Source organism: Salarias fasciatus, chromosome 1 (genome assembly GCF_902148845.1).
Source record: "Salarias fasciatus chromosome 1, fSalaFa1.1, whole genome shotgun sequence".
Lineage (NCBI taxonomy): Eukaryota > Metazoa > Chordata > Actinopteri > Blenniiformes > Blenniidae > Salarias > Salarias fasciatus.
This window is the reverse complement of record NC_043745.1, coordinates 30037517-30053837: the sequence shown is the minus strand read 5'-3', so window position 1 is coordinate 30053837 and position 16321 is coordinate 30037517. Positions and strand designations below refer to the sequence as shown.

Sequence of the window (16321 nt, the reverse complement as noted above, 5' to 3'; positions counted from 1 at the left end):
TTAGCGTTCCCCTGCCATGAGAACGGGGCCACCGTGCTGCAGTACGCTCCCAAACAGCAGCTGCTGATCACAGGAGGCAGGAAGGGCTTCGTGTGTGTGTTCGACATCCGCCAGCGGCAGCTGCTTCACACTTTCCAGGCGCATGACTCAGCCATCAAGGCCCTCGCTCTGGATGCCTTCGAGGACTTCTTTGTCACCGGCTCTGCGGAGGGCAACATGAAGGTGACACACGCTCCATCGCTGCACCTATAACTCGCCCAAAACATATTAAAGTGGGAATTCAGGCTTCGCTGGAGGTCTCCAGAAGGCCCTCCCTTAAAATCCAAACTTCTAGGCCCCGAATCAAAGAAATGAGCTCAGACCCGTTTTCTCCTCCAGGTGTGGAAGCTCGCCGGCCACGGGCTCATGCACTCCTTCAGCACCGAGCACGCCAAGCAGTCCATCTTCCGCAACATCGGCGCCGGCGTCATGCAGGTGGAGACGCGGCCCGGGAACCGGATCTTCACCTGCGGGGCCGACGGCACCCTGAAGATGAGGGTCCTCCCCGACCGCTACAACATCCCCAGCAGCCTGGCGGACATCCTGTAACGCCTCCTGTCGCTCCCGCAGGTCCAAAGAGAAAAGAGACAGACAGGGAGGGGAAAAAAAAAAAAATCCACAGGCTTCTGTAACACTCTGTAGGCATTAATAGCATCGTTGACGGGGAAGAGCTGCTCAGAGGACCGCCGCTGCTTCTGGCAGAGTGTGCAGTGTTGTTTTTCGGGGGGGGTTTACTGTCGACGTAAATCATGTCCGCGATGACAAAAACGGAGCTGCAAACATCTTCTTTTTATCCCCCAAAGGCTGAAAACAAAGTTACAAGCAAAAGGTACCATACTTGATTTTAAAAGCTAGATTTATTGTAATTTTATTAAAGAATCTCTACTCTTAGAGTGTGTCCATAGGGAAGCTATGCATGTCCTGTTCTCGTTACGCGGTGCAATCACAGGTCTATTGATAGTGCTCTGTAAAAGTGCTCAAGCAAAAATTTTAAAAAGTGTGTAACTGTCGTCATTTTGTGCCCACAGCTGAAAATCTCTTAGCATCTACTGTAACCAGCACTGTGGTTTGTTATTAAGTCAGTGGTTTCCAGTGTGAATCGAGTTGTTGGAATCTGCATTTTGTTTCAATGGTTTTGCCCCCCCTCCCCCCCTCGCCCTTGCTTTTCCTCATGGAAGAGTTGATGGTGCAAATCCCCCACCCCTCTCTCTCTCTCTCACTGGCTGCCCATCGCTCGCTCGGGGTTTCGGGTTGGACCGGGCCCGGTCTGGTCCTGGAGTGTGCCCCCCCCCCCCCCCCCACCTCCCCCCACCTCACTCTGCTGTGTCCGCCATCTGTACGCCTGCCCGCCCACCTGCCCTCAAATGCCTGTTTGTGCGGCACTGCTAGAACATTCCTGTTTGGAAGATGATGTGTTTTAATCCTGTGACTGTGATTTCAATGTTTCCATCTGTCTGGTCCGAAGCTTACCGCCCACTCGCCCCAGAGCAGAAACACAAAGGTTCACTTCTGGTTTTTGCACAAGGAAATTGATTTTTTTTTTTTTTTTTTTTTCCTTTTTCTAATTAAGTTGATTTTATTTAAATTATTTATGTTTTGCGTTTGGTTGACCATTCCTTTTTAAAGATATTTAACTTATTGCCTTTTATTTTAGGAATGTAAGGCGTTTTACTGTACCTGACTGGGAGATGTGCAACACAGTCTACTGTATGTAAGTGTGTGTTTCCTCGCTAGTTGTTTTTACCGTTTTATCCATAAGGAATAGATATTTGCACTCAAATTCTGGAGACACTAAAAGTTTATTTCGAATAAATGCGTTATCGAAGAAGAAACTGTTATATACAAATGAATGTCTGGCTTTATTTGGCCTAGTAGTAAAATGTTTGAAATAGTTTTAATATATAAATTATATAAATATAAATATATATATATATGAACTACTACAACAGCTTGTACAAACATGAAAGCATTTCTTTATTTTTTGGTTTGTATCATACCAGTTGGATTAGTTGTAACTTTTGTTAAGTGTATGTATGGTATTTATTAAAGAGATTTGTGTTTCTCTCCCTCTTTCTGCCCACTATGTGTACTGTATGTATCTTTAAGTGTTTTACCGATGGTCCCGCTGGTGTCTGGTGTGTATGTGCGTGTGCATGTAATAATGCAAAAAGAAGCCAATATCACGGGGTCGACGCTTACAAGGGCACTTGAGCCTGAAGGTGTGTGAGAGAACAGGTCATGGTCAGTTTTACCTTTGTAAAGTGAATAAATTCTTTTTATTTCATCAGGCTGATTTGACACTGTTTTTATTTATTGATGAGGTTTCTCTTTACTGTGGTTGGACTTTGTACAAAAAAGGGAGGAAAAACATTTACATCTGTATAAAAAAAATCATTAAGAGTTGTCATGCAAACACACTTTAACACACAGCGGCCACAAAAGTCGAATTCTAGATTCAATTTGTCTGAAATGGGATGATAAAAAAATGTTAGCGGTGTTAGCAAATCAAAAAGCTTTTACGTTCATCACAGACGATATAAATACAGCAGTGTTTATTCTTTGACAATAAAATGATCTCCAACCGAGAACTGACTTGATTCTGTTAAATTACTACAACTAATTAAAACGATTTAACACGAAAAAATAGACGACACGTACTCTTTTTTTTAAAAATCATAAATATAGTCTCCAGAGGTGACGTGAAAGCTGGTGGTCAGCGGATAGTTTTCTATTGATAAACACCTCTCAGCCATAACATGACAGCCAGAGAAAAATGAAACGATGCTCTTTTAGTAGAAACTGGCAGCAGTTTGACTTGCATTTATTTGAATCGCCTTCATTTCCCACATGTATCATTGACTTGAGACCCCTCTAATCCTTCTGTTTGTTACTTTTTCTTCAGTCGGTCTCTGCCTGATACACCTTCTCACTAACAGATCCCATTAAAATAAAATAAAACAGAAGGTGGTCATAATGTTGTGGCTGATTGGGGTATAAAGTCTTCTTGCTGATCGGTGGCGTCGTTTCCTCACTCGTCGGAGATGAAGTGAACCACGTAGAGCCGGACGTAGCCCTGATCCCACACGTACAGGTGCCGGTCCTTCGGGCTGTAGGAGAGCATCGCCAGCACTCCGCCGGGCGACCTCAGGTCAAAGGTCATATTGACCGGCTTCCCCTTCAGCAGGTCGAAAGCGAAGGTGACTCTGGTGTCCTTGGTGTCGGTGACGTACAGGACGCCGCAGGCGACGAAGGCGTTGCCGGCCTTGGTGCGAGGGTAGCTGGTGTTCAGGTAGGAGGTGACGGAGAAGGTCTTCTGGTCCAGCCGGGCCACCATGATGCTCTCGTCCACGCTGGAGGCGAAGATCAGCCACAGGCCGTTCTCGTCCGCCGCCAGCTTGAAGTAAGTCTTGGAGTTGTGGAGCAGGTAGGCCAGGTTGTGGTGCAAGGCGTTGTCTATGGGCAGAGTGCTCAGCTTCTTGGTGTGGAAATCGAACCTGACAACAAACCAAACTGGAAAGGTTAGACGGGAAAAGTAATCTGACCAGAAACGGAGAGAGAAGTTGGCCGACGCTCACCTGGCGATGCTGGAAGAACCTGCGATGTGGTAATAAAAGCAACCGTCGTGGACAATGTGCCCGCAGCCTTGGTAGAATTTTATGACGTCCACGACGTCGCTGCTGTTGCTCTGGAAAGAGGCGATGCTTTTATACTCCTTCACCACTCGACCTGGGAACAGCGAGCGCGAGGCACCGAGTGATCAGTGACGCAAGAACAGACTTCTGGCCAACCGTCCAATGATCCTCAGTAGAGGCAAAGTACAGAAAAAAAATGGAAGGAAGTGAGAATAACCAAAACCTACACCTACCGGAGAAGTGCTCTGCCACCCATATCCGCTCGTCGTCCAGCCGAGCCGTGTCTCTCATCCAGGTGCCGAACGTGCTCTCCATCTTGGTCACGTTCCTCGGGTTGATCAGAGACTTGATCAGACACTCTGGGGGGAAAACGGATCAGCTGATTGAGTGACGTGGACACAGAGACGGCTGTTGGTTCGTTCTTCTGGAGTCGCACCGTTCTTCTTGGAGGCCTTCTCGAGGAGCTTCGCCGCCTCTTTTGCAGGCGAGGTTCCGTCGTTTGGAACGGCGTGGAGCAAACCTGTCAGAGACATGGAGACACATGGAGTCAGACTGAAGACACTTTATAGTGACGTTGCAAATGATTAAAAAAAAGACTCTTCGCACCCATAGTATGAGCTGCTTGCAGATGGGCTCTGTGGTGCCTTGTTCTGGGAGGCCCTTGAGGTCCTGGAGGTCCAGGAGGGCCCATGGGTCCAGGAGGTCCTGGTGGGCCAGGAGGGCCTGTATAGAGCATCAATACTCATTCTGTTCTTGCTTTATTTCACCTTCAACACAGTTCAGACAGCTGAAACTACACCTACCCTCTACTACAACGTCATTTACTGGTCCGCTCTCCTCTCCAGGTGGACCCGGCTCTCCGGGCTCTCCCTTTTCCCCCGGCTCTCCTCTCTCACCTGTGAAGGACGCCGTGAAAAACTAGAAAATTCCCGCGGAAATTTTGGCTTTGTGCCTGCCAGCTGCTGCCGAATATGTGTGTGTGTGTGTGTGTGTTTGGGTAAGTCCTCCATACTCCTCCTGTAGTTGCCATGGAAACGAGCTGCAGTCTCCAGCAATGACAGTGAATCAGCACTTTTTCATGCAGTGCGCAGGGTTGAAAAAATATGGTGGAGGCGAAATTGAAAAAAAAAAAATTTCACAGTGTGAGTCACAAGCCTTTCATGTATTTCTCCTGAAAATGTCATGTCTGTAGGATCTTCCATTCAGCCACACCGAGTGTGTGAACATGAGTGAAGTTTTGGATTCAGGCGTCTCCAAAATGCATTGGAGCGGATGGGAGAAAATCCTGCACTCTCCTCAAACAAATGCAGCTGGAGAGAGAACCGTTTGAGCTACAGAGACCAGGACTGGATTGTATGTGTCACAACAAAATTCCCTACTGTTTGAGGGGTAATTTGTGCAGATTGAGCCAGAAATGTGGCCGTACGGATGAGAGAGAGAAGTTTTCTGGGGTTTGAAACCAGAGCCTCCCGCACTCTAAATTAAATATGCGCACTCTCGCTTCTCCCATACACACCCATTATAAACTCACAAAAATGGCTGATGCACACTCTGTACTTTAAGGCTCACCATTTAAATTTGGTAAAAGATATTGAAATGAGGGTGTCACACCTGTGTAGAGGACAAAAATGCCTACATTTTGATATATAAATAACGTCTCTACGTAAAAGTATGGCGACTCACCGTGGAGTTGTTCGGGGATGAATTTTTGTGTGATTTTCAGAAAAAGTCTATGGGAAATGAATGGGACAAAAATGCCGTTTTTTGGCAATTTTCTCGGCAATTTTTCACCGGAACGGCGACAAAAGTCATAACACACCATTCCCGGAATTTACATGCGTTTTGATGTGAGTTTTGTGGGGCTGCTCCAAATGGTGCGGGACAAATTTTCTGGCAAAGTTTTCGCGTCAGAAGAATAATAAAATTAAACCCGGACGAGCTCTGCCTAGGATAGTAATCTTTGTGCCTTGCCAAAGGCAGGCACAAAGAATAATCAAAAGAGCAAATTAGCAATCTCAGCTTTCATGAATCCTTCCCATTGACGTTCCAGCGTGACTCATGCCGTCGAGGAGTGGGAAGAAATCCGACTTTTTCCAGTTCATTCAGCCGAAGCCCAAAACCACAACCATGAATAAGATCAGCTGAGAATGTGAGAGAAAGGAAGCCGTTTCGGAAGCTGAGCGGTAAATGTCATGTCACTGGGATACGTGTGTCTGTGTGTGGTGGGTGGGGGTGTGAGTGGCTGCATGTGCTTCAGTATTCTGGTGTGTTTCCCTCCAGGTTACACTCAACCCTCTGACTGTTCTAATACGCTGGCAGAGCTCCGCTCAAATGGCCAGCGGCGCCCCGGGCCTCGTCTGAAAAGATGGATTCTGAGAGGAAACAGAGCAGACCCCCACATTTACCTCTCTTCCCTCTTTTCCCATCAGCCCCAGGCTCTCCATTCAGTCCCGGGATGCCATCAGTGCCATTGTGGCCGGGCGAACCGTCGGCGCCGGGCAGACCTTAAAGTACGACAAAAATATCTTCACCGTAACTTCAATGGAAAAAAGACATTCATCACATATTTAGGCACACGAGACATTCTGGATTAGGAGTGATGGATTTACATACCCGGTGGTCCAGGAGGTCCCGGAGGTCCTACAGAAGAAACATTTGGTGACGTTAGAAAAACAAAACATTTTGTTTGCATTTAGGTTTGGTTTCCAGAGTAAAAACATACCAGCTATACAGACTCCCTTGGTGCTGTTACAAATGTCAATCAACAATTTGATCTGAAAAAAACAATAAAAACAAAGAAGAAATAAACAAATAGAGAAGCTTTAAATGAAATAAAAATAAAAATATACTTCCAGTTACTTTGAGTAAAACAAAAATTCATGCATTCAAATGTTTCCACGCCGTCCACATCAAATCTGTCTGAGCTGCAGACAGACGTCTTGCTGGCCTGCAGCAGCAGCAGTGTGATGAAGGCTCACCGGCACCATGGAGTAGGTCATCATCATCATCATGTCGTCCTGCAGCGCCGTCTTGACGTGCCGCTGGCCGTGTCGGGGCTTGTGCTTCACCTCCAGCCTGGTCTTCTTCTCCGTCTCCTCCCCCACCTCCTGGCTGGCCTCCTGCTGGGAGCTCTCCGTCACCTCGCCCTGCTGGAGCTCCTGGTCCGGCTCTCGGCTCCTCTTGTTCCTGGAGAACAGCTGATGCTGCGCGGCGCTGGCCCGGAGCCCCGCCGCTCCCCTGGGCACCTCCTGGAGGAACTCCACCACCGAGCTCTGCTCCACCCCGGTCAGCCGGGCCTCCGCCCGGTCCAGCCTGCCGTGCTGCCCGTTCTGCTGGACCAGCAGCACCAGGAGGGCCACGGAGTTCACCAGAGCAAGGACGCACGTCCCGTACAGCACGGCCCGCTGGGACGGGGTCATGCTCGGCGTCGGGATCCACATCGTCACCACTTCACCGCCTCGCTTCTGAGGATCCCCCGCCGACCTCAGCATCCACAGGGAGAACAGCAGCAGAGACCAGGAGAAGGAAGTCCAAGAGCAAAAATCAAACCAATAGAAGTCTCACTATAATCCCAGCGAGGAGATCATGTCCAGAAATGAAACGTCCAGAGTATCGGAAGAGTCGAGTCGGCTTCAAAGCCTTGTTCCTCACGGCCGGTCGAGCCGAAGGCAGACTGGGAAATACACTGGTTTGTTGTGTGGTTCGCCAAGTGGAGAAGGGGTTATGGGTAGATGTGTGTGTGTGTGTGTGTGTGTGTGTGTGTGTGTGTGTGTGTGTGTGTGTGTGTGTGTGTGTGTGCAAGCACTCATAGAAAGCAGTGATGTAGGAGTGGGCATTACACAATCTTCTGGGCTTGTCTGGGAAGAAACCCCCGCCTGTTCAGTCACCTGATTTATATTCATCACAGGCCATTCTACTGCAGCGCCGTGGGCAGACTGACATCACACACACACACACACACACACACACACACACACACACACACACACACACACACACACACACACACGTAATATGATGGCACCAGTATTATTATTATTATCATTATTATTATTACTATTATTATTATTATTATTATTATTATCATCATCATTTTTGCAGCTGCTGGTATTGAAACGATACATATCCGAATATATCAGCATCAACACATTTCAGAGTTGGTTCATTGCTCTTTTGTCCGACCCCTCAAATCTTCCTCCGGCTCTCCTCCTCGCCACCGCTTCCCTTCACCCACTGCAGCGATGACCTTTTTCCACCGCTTTGATTTGTGTCACTAAAGTGACATTTCACCAGAAAAATGACAGTTCAGCAGGAGAGAAAAAAAAAAAAAAAGTCCTGTGGGCATTTTTAGCCGCGATCAGTCTGAAAGATGCTTGTTTTCACCTCTTTGGACGTGTGAGGAGGGGTAATCTCTCGTGCAGTGAGCTTTAATCAGCGCGGTGACTGGATTTTCCTGGTGATGTGGACCAGAGCTCCATTCATGAAGGTGACCTAGATGCTCTTTCAGCATCGCGCTGTAGCACACTCAGTCTGGCTACACTCCGATCCCGAGCTCCGTCTGTAGTGCGGAGTCCAGCCTGAGGCAGTAGGTCACCGTTGGCCAGTTGTCGGACGGCTTGAATTGCTCCAGCAGATGTGTGTGTGTGTGTTTGTGTGCAGCCTGAAGAAGATGGAGGTCTTTCCTTTGTGGCCTCTCTTTACCTGCGCCCTCTTCTCTGGAGGATGTCTGGTGAACTCCAGGGAAGCTCCCAGATGACTTTACGTTTGAGGAATGTAAATACTTCAGATAAGGCGAGGACTGATTCAGTCTGTGCCGAGGTCCTCACATAATCTGCTCCACCTGTGGTCTGCCTCTGGTTCTGCTTCCTCCTGCTGGAGGTGCAGCTGTGGGAAAGCAGCCTTATCTGGCCTCTCGGCGCCGAGCCGAGGGTCCACGGCAGACCAAGGACGGCCAGGCGACCTGACATGTCTTCAAAGAGCGTCCATCCTCCGGCTCTCTTCCTCCTTTCTCTACAATCTACTGCAGGCGCAGCGCAGCAAGGTCGTCCAGGTTCAAGTGAAGCAAGAAATTATAAAGGAACAGAAAATCTCGACGAGAAAATCCGCTAAATGAAGTCAATAAAGTCATCTCACGCTTTAAATTCAAGAACGGTTACATAAGTTCTATAAGGGAAGTTTATTATGTAAGTCTAGAGGACAACTTGTAAAGCTTCAGTCTCTCTGTGACATGCAGCTCGCTGAAATGCGACTGGAGGGACACATTTCTCATCAACCGTTCGGCAGATCTCACAAAATAATAAAGAATAAAGCTCATGTGTTGGAATCTGCTCCATTTCATTTTGATTCATATAGATAGCTACAAAAAAAGCTTATCCTCACTGCAAACTGCTGAACATTTGTATAGATGAAAAACACGAGGCTGTAACGATGTAAAGGAGATATAACGTCTCTCAGACGTCATTCATGTTCTGACATTTAACACACTCCTTTGTTTCTGTCCATCTTGTTTGTTCACGTTTGAATCCCTCCTCACACGTGCGGCGGAGACAAAGATGCGGTTGACCACGGCGCAGCCCAGAGACGAGGTTACATTAACTCCTGTTGTCGCAGCTTAATCATGCAGAACAATCTGAGTCTGAACGGTCACACAGGGCATCGTTATCCGGGCTGGGCCGCGGCGCACAGTCGGCCATTTCAGCTGCGCACATTCCTGGACTGGGGTGTGGGCGGCCAGTGAATTCACAGAGTCTTTTATGCAGAATGAACTAATGGAGCAAAGATCTCAAGCCAGCCTAGAGAGAGACAGCTCAGAGTGAAACAATTCATGTGAAGAAAGGAGTCCAAACAAGACCTCCTCCCAAAAGATAAGAAGTACACAACTGTGAAAACAAAGGCTGTCATCAATACCAAAACTCTTGTTCAAAAGTGAATAATGTGTATTTATTTATTTATAGAGTAATTATGGAACTTTAAAAAATGCTTAAATAATAAAACAGACACATTTTGAGTTTGATGTGTCAGTATTTTTTATATCAACACACCATCAAGGTGAAGTCATTTCAGTTCTCTGTTTGCAAACTCAGAAAAAAGTAAATAAATCCTTAAAGGTTAAAAGCTGTGGCTAGAAAACAACAACAAAACCTAAAATATTTCTGTAATACTGCCAATAAAAAAGCAAGTGATCAATAAATACACATTCTGCTTCAATAAAACTCCAAGAGTGTTATTTAAAAATAATCATTTTATACTCAAGCACTGGTTCTACTGGATGAGCGACGAGCTGTCACGTTGTTTGAAGGGTGGAGGGTGGTGTGATGCCATTTGTGTGTGTGTGTGTGTGTGTGTGTGTGTGCGTGTTTGTGTGTGTGTGTGTGTGTGGAGGGAAGGACTTATGGGAGTTATGGCCACTAATTTAATTTGTATGTCTTTGATGTTTATGAACATACCTGCTTTTTGGTATTTTCTAACTATAAATGAACTCATCTATGCAGTAATTTGGAGTATATCCCACTGACCTCTAAATAAAATGTGCCTAGAATGATCACTGTCCTACTATTATCTGTGAAATCAAACATTAATTTCTGGATTTAAACACAGACCGAGAGCTGGGAGCTCAGTGACTGATCATGTGAAGCATGTTGAGACTGTAGAATATCTGCTGACAGCGGTTTGTGCTCTCGCTTCACAGCGATAAGATCCAGTCGGACCCAACTCAGCAGAAGAGTGTTTCTGTGTTGAGTTTGCATGTTGAGCTGGTCAAAGCGGTGCAGAAGATAGAAATGTATTTACTCTGTTTCATTTTTTTAAATAAATTTGATATCATATCAGATTTTGCAAAAGAATAAAAAGTTCATATATTTTCCATTAACTCCTTAGTGTACTAACTTTGAACTAAAAGTTTAATGTTATCATTTCCCTGGATCAGTCAAACTCTGGACATACTGGGCTTTATGTAGACACATAAAGAATCATCTAAGAGCAAAGTGTACATCTTGAAAATACTGCATAAAAATATACTAAACTGAATATTTGTTTCTGTTAATGGAAAAGAGAGAAACGCCTGCTCCTTGGAAATCAGCATAAACTTTTGCACTCGAGATAATGGTGGAATAATAATAACACTGATTATTTTCTCCTATTTTTGGAGTCTTGCTGTTCCTGTGAAGGATTTCCAACTCATTTTGTTTGAAGTTCAAAGGAGGCGCGATTCTTTTCATCCCCTCGAGAAGCCCCAAACCGGCGTTCACCCACTGAACTGGGTCCTGTACGCTCAAGGCCACAGGCTCAAATCCAAGCCCTCAAGGTCACCAGTGTGATGTTTACAATTCTGCCGCTGTGTTGTGGCTTTTGCTTTACCCTGACCTGGCTCGGAAGCGGCTCGCCCTGCCTATAAAGAGGGAGCCCGGCCGGCTCTCGTGCTTCGGTCCCAGCCGTGTGCAGGTTTTCCTAAATCCTCCGTCTTATGGATCTGATCTCTGCCTGTGATGAAGGGGTGATGACTCCCGTAGGACTGGACACCACGGCGGCGGCGGAGCTGCTCTCCGTGTCCCCGAATGCCACGGCGGCGCATACGCCCGGCATCTCCATGGCAACCAGCACCCTGATCCTGCTGGTGTGCCTGCTGCTGGTCGCCTGGAGCCACATGGACAAGGAGGTCGTCCCAGGTGGGTTCGGCGCTCGTGCATCGGCTCCCACACAGCATTCGACACGAGCAAAATTACATTTATTGATGTTTACTGCAACAGGTCCTTCCTTCTGCCTCGGCTTGGGGCCACTTCTGTCATATTTGAGATTCCTGTGGTCTGGAATAGGAACAGCAAGCAACTACTACAACAACAAGTATGGAGATATCGTCAGAGTCTGGATCAATGGAGAGAAAACTTTGATACTAAGCAGGTTGGCTGCATTTGTCAGTGTTAAAGTTACTTAACAAGCAATAAAATTTGAAAAAGCATAAATTTTCTGTGTCATCTTCAATATTGCAAGAGCATCAGCCGTGCACCACGTCCTGAAGCACGCACAGTACACCTCACGTTTCGGGAGCAAGCTGGGACTCCGCTGCCTCGGCATGCATGAGAGAGGCATCATTTTCAACAACAGCGTAACTCTGTGGAAGAAGATACGCACCTATTTCACTAAAGGTAAACCCTTCAGCCACGCATGCACAGCTGGAGATTGAGGCAAACTGCGACACTCAAAATATCAGACAAACAAACGACCAAAACGGTTGTGTGGCTCTCAGCTCTGACAGGTCCAAACCTGCAGCAGACAGTGGAAGTTTGCACCTCGTCCACAAAGACTCACCTGGACAGCCTGGAGAGTCTGTCCCAGGTGGACGTGCTCAGCTTGCTACGCTGCACCGTGGTGGACATCTCCAACAGACTCTTCCTGGATGTGCCTGTTGATGGTAAACAGACATGGGATGACCCCAGTGACCCCACAGACACAGTGAGAAATACAGCAAAATGATGATGTGTTTGTATTTATACTCCAGAGAAGGAGCTGCTGCTGAAGATTCAGAAGTATTTCGACACGTGGCAGACTGTGCTGATCAAGCCGGACATCTACTTCAAGATTGGATGGATTCAACAAAAACACAAGGCAGCAGCGTGAGTCGCTGCACGTCAATATTCACGATAAGCTTCTTCATAAGCACCTTCCGGTTGAGTTTGTTTTCTCAACAAGCGATGCTTCCTCACACAGGCAGGAGCTCCAAGATGCCATTGAACAGCTCGTGGAGCAGAAGAGGAGGGATATGGAGCAGGCAGACAAACTGGACAACATCAACTTCGCGGCAGAGCTCATATTTGCTCAGGTAAGCTGAAGACCTGCGTCGTCTTCCGTATGTCCCTACTGTCCCCTGCTACCTTCTGATTCCTCTCCGTGTACGTTCACAGAACCACGGAGAGCTATCCGCTGACGACGTGAGGCAGTGTGTGTTGGAGATGGTGATCGCAGCCCCGGACACTCTGTCCATCAGTCTCTTCTTTATGCTGCTGCTCCTCAAGCAGAACCCACATGTGGAGCTGCAGCTGCTGCAGGAGATCGACACCGTCGTGGGTGAGGAGCAGCTCCAAACTCTGCATTCAACACTCTCAGGCTGTCGCATGCAGCTCTCACTCCATCTGCTGTGCAAAAAATTTCTTTCTTTAAGTATTTCCCGTCTGGTTTGGGCTACTATGCATTTTAAATGCAGGCTTAATGACCCTAAATAACATCTGTCTGATGAAATAACTTGTGTCATTAAGGGGAGCGGCAGCTGCAGAACGGAGACCTTCAGAAGCTGCAGGTCCTGGAGAGCTTCATCAACGAGTGCCTGCGCTTCCACCCAGTGGTGGACTTCACCATGCGCCGAGCGCTGGCCGACGACGTCATCGACGGCTACAGGGTGCCGAGGGGCACCAACATCATCCTCAACACGGGCCGCATGCACCGCACTGAGTTCTTCCTCCGCGCTGATGAATTTCGTCTGGAAAACTTTGAAAAAAATGTAAGTGCTGTCTCTGTTTTGTCCGATTTTGTCAGAGTTTTGAATAAATGAGTTTCAGTGAGCTGATGAACACTATAAAATCTAAAAATCCAAAAACAGTCATGTTGTTCTTTGGCTGCTTTTCAAACCCTTCCACAAACACATTTCTAAAAATTAGTCAAATACGTTCTTTGAAAGTTAAAGTGAGATGCTGGCCATTTTAAACACATTTAAACCACATATATCTGAACAATATGGACGTTTAATGTATATTAATATTCATTATATCAGATGCATCAATTCCATTAAATCCTTGCGCTTATTCATAGTTGGAGTTTTTGCAGCTTTTTAATTGGTTAAACTTGTCCGTCCGTGGTTTATGTGTCGTAGGTATCAGAAGTTGCCCTCAGCCTGTCCAGTCTTGTAAATCCAGGATAGAGTCTGTTCTCAGTCCAGTAACAGAAATTACAGTCTGAACAGTAAACACAGCAGAGGACGGAGCTGATGGGAATTACTAATAACATCATAATATCAAATGTCTGACTGAAAATCAAAAGACTGGGACTGAAGACAAACTGGATTTCCGCCCAACGCAACCAAAGCAGACATACTTTAATTTGACATACTGCACCTTCAAAAACCATGATACATTTTATTTAGTTTATGAGCAGAACCAATTTACTGGTAACTCCAAGAGTGTTTCTTTTATTTATCAAATTTATATGGAAATCACTAAAAAAGGAACAAGAAAGAAAAAAACAAACAAACATTCATGAACTATTGTTTATAGTAAATCAATAACTAATTAGAACAGGATAATGAAATACAGATTCTTATTTTTTGGTGGATGTTCTATTGTCGACATTTTTTGATTAAAGTATATAAAATTAGGCAAAGTACAGAGTATTTCTCAGTGTTTGTCCTTTTATGCACACTTCCATCAAAACTTTGATGTGAGCAGAGTTTTAATGAAAAGAAACTCATCACATCTCTGCTTTATTACACTCTGGAGCTCCAGGAAAACAAAATTTAAACCTGCATCTCCTGATATCACCTCTGTGACGACACTGACACTCTTATTAGTTTGGAACTGAGTCTAAAATTGCTTGAATAGCAAACTCTGTGGAACCTCTATTTTGATAAATGCCTGAGTCCCTGTGTGTGTGTGTGTGTGTGTGTGTGTGTGTGTGTGTGTGTGTGTGTGTGTGTGTGTGTGTGTGTGTGTGTGTGTGTGTGTGTGTGTGTGTGTGTGTGTGTGTGTGTGTGTGTGTGTGTGTGTGTGTGTCCCATCAGGCCCCTCGCCGGTACTTCCAGCCGTTCGGCTCAGGACCTCGCGCCTGCGTGGGGAAGCACATCGCCATGCTGATGATGAAGTCCATCCTGGTGACCCTGCTGTCCCGCTACTCCGTCTGCACCCATAAAGCCTTGAGCCTGGACTCCCTGCCGCAGACCAACAACCTGTCCCAGCAGCCGGTGGAGCACCCGCAGGAGGCCCACCACCTCAACATGAGCTTCTCGCCCAGACAGAGAGGAAGCTGGGAAACGGGGCAGGACTCCCGCGTTTAGCTCCACCTTCACTTATTTCCACTTCGTTTATACTGCCTCACCCTCTGTATAAAGCCAATGTTAATTTATGCACTGACATGTTTCTGTTTAAAGTTGTTTGCATGATGTGAAATGTAAGTTTGAACGTGCTTCTTGATATATGAGTAAATGTAAATTATTGTGTCACAGAGGTGTGATGTCCTCGTTGTGTCTTTTGTTCTTCTTTTTGAGCGTAATCACTTATCATTATACTGGAGCATTAATTACATCACAACTTTATCTTCTTCCTGCCCTGGATTTTTGAACAGAGTCCATCTTTTGTGATAATGCCTGGAATTAGTTTAAGATGAAATAACTGGAGAGAACAGAAAAATGTCTTTAAAGAAATTACATTGAATACTTGTATTATCCTGTTCAGTGAAAACAAACGAACGACGGAAAACCCATCGTCCATCTGAAAGGCTTTGACATAAATACTGTGACACATACTGACACATACACAACACACTCAGTCCTTTGTACACACTCAGACACACACCAATGAGCCATAACGCCACGGTCACGGCGAAATGTGTGTATCAGAGTAATCAGCTGGATCTCTGCCTCTTCTTCCCCACCTGTTTGCTCTGAGGGCGGAGCGTCAAATGGTAACATGTCCCACCCTGTAATTTGATTGGCCCTATATTGGATCCCCACTGTCATTACTTTATAAACAATGTCGGCCATCACGTGAAGTTTTCACCCCGGTTTGCATTAGTAAAAGGAAGGACTTTCAAACTTAAAGGGCCATTTGAACAAGATTAAAGTGAACTAAATGTATTAAGTCCATTATCATGAGACTTATAGATTAAGTAAAAGGCAACCAGTATTGATTTTTTACGACCTCTCAAAAAGGAAGACCAATGATGTGTTTTTCTCTTTTCCTGATTTTAACACATCAACTTTGAGGATAAAACATTTCCTTGCTTCCACTCCCCAACAGGTCAATATTATTCACTTAAACGGTTAATGATCAAACTGTTCTCAAGTACAAACTCTCTTAAGTTCAACGTTAAATTGTGGATCTTTAGTAGTAAAAGTGTTGTTAAAAATAGGCGGAAGAGAAAAGTACAAGGTGCAAAGAATTACATGAAATTACTTGACTGCAGTCTGTTTTGTCAGGAAAAGAATATTTAATGAAAGAATTTTTTTATGTTAAAATGAAATACTTTTTTTAATATTAAGCAAAATTCACTTATGAAATATGATTTCAAAAAGTAAATTACATAGTGGGGAATGCACTGAATGATGCATACTTAAAAAAAAAAAAAAAAAATCCCCCCCTCCCCAGTACTCAGCAATAACAGAAACATTGAAACTGGAATAGACAAAACAAAAAAGAAAACAAAAAAACTCCCTTTTCTTTTAAATTTTCGTATTAGCAAATGTTGGTCAAGAGAGGGCGCTGCAGCCCTGAATACGCTGCTGTGCCCTTTATCCTCAGCTCATCCTAAATAAAGAAACCAATCTGTTCATTATGTTCAGCTGCTTTTCCCTCTGGGCGAGTGTTCCGATGCATTCCTCGCGCAGATGCCTCGGTTTGCATTGTTTTCAGCCTCCAAACGCGAAGATCACACAAAGCGTCATGCTGAGCAAC

General features: G+C 45.6%; 3 protein-coding genes across 5 annotated transcripts in view; 2 read left to right on the top strand and 1 right to left on the bottom strand.

Moving 5' to 3' along the window:
- The window catches only part of dmxl2 (Dmx-like 2), a 37467-nt gene extending 35144 nt beyond the window's left edge, over positions 1 to 2323 (top strand). For all 3 annotated transcript variants that reach the window (XM_030093198.1, XM_030093207.1, XM_030093217.1), the window contains 2 exons: positions 5 to 222; positions 379 to 2323. In XM_030093198.1, the coding sequence (XP_029949058.1) occupies positions 5 to 222; positions 379 to 588 (428 nt within the window). In that variant the 3' untranslated portion in view covers positions 589 to 2323. The remainder of the gene's footprint in view (positions 1 to 4; positions 223 to 378) is intronic.
- On the bottom strand, positions 2153 to 7415 carry gldn (gliomedin). The gene is made up of 10 exons (XM_030093229.1): positions 6650 to 7415; positions 6394 to 6445; positions 6285 to 6311; positions 6077 to 6175; positions 4475 to 4567; positions 4278 to 4394; positions 4108 to 4191; positions 3905 to 4030; positions 3615 to 3765; positions 2153 to 3533 (listed from the first exon to the last, which is right to left on the bottom strand). Exons 1-10 carry the CDS (start codon positions 7160 to 7162, stop codon positions 3068 to 3070), a joined length of 1728 nt encoding a protein of 575 aa, XP_029949089.1. The 5' UTR covers positions 7163 to 7415; the 3' UTR covers positions 2153 to 3067.
- Positions 7416 to 11109: 3694 nt separating this feature from the next.
- On the top strand, positions 11110 to 14860 carry cyp19a1a (cytochrome P450, family 19, subfamily A, polypeptide 1a). Its single transcript, XM_030093240.1, is given in 8 exon segments — positions 11110 to 11335; positions 11417 to 11812; positions 11914 to 12078; positions 12166 to 12280; positions 12375 to 12486; positions 12569 to 12731; positions 12920 to 13161; positions 14434 to 14860. Coding segments are annotated over 8 exon segments (1668 nt in total). The 5' UTR covers positions 11110 to 11133; the 3' UTR covers positions 14707 to 14860.
- The last annotated feature ends 1461 nt before the right edge of the window (positions 14861 to 16321 follow it).

Bases quoted from the DNA above. Each gene is read 5' to 3' on its own strand.
- gldn (XM_030093229.1), bottom strand. From the start codon at position 7,162: ATGCTGAGGTCGGCGGGGGATCCTCAGAAGCGAGGCGGTGAAGTGGTG. The intron at 6,446-6,649 runs GTGAGCCTTCAT...TGTTTTTTTCAG, and splicing joins TGACCTACTCCATGGTGCCG to ATCAAATTGTTGATTGACAT. The intron at 3,534-3,614 runs GTGAGCGTCGGC...GTTTGTTGTCAG, and splicing joins GGTTCTTCCAGCATCGCCAG to GTTCGATTTCCACACCAAGA.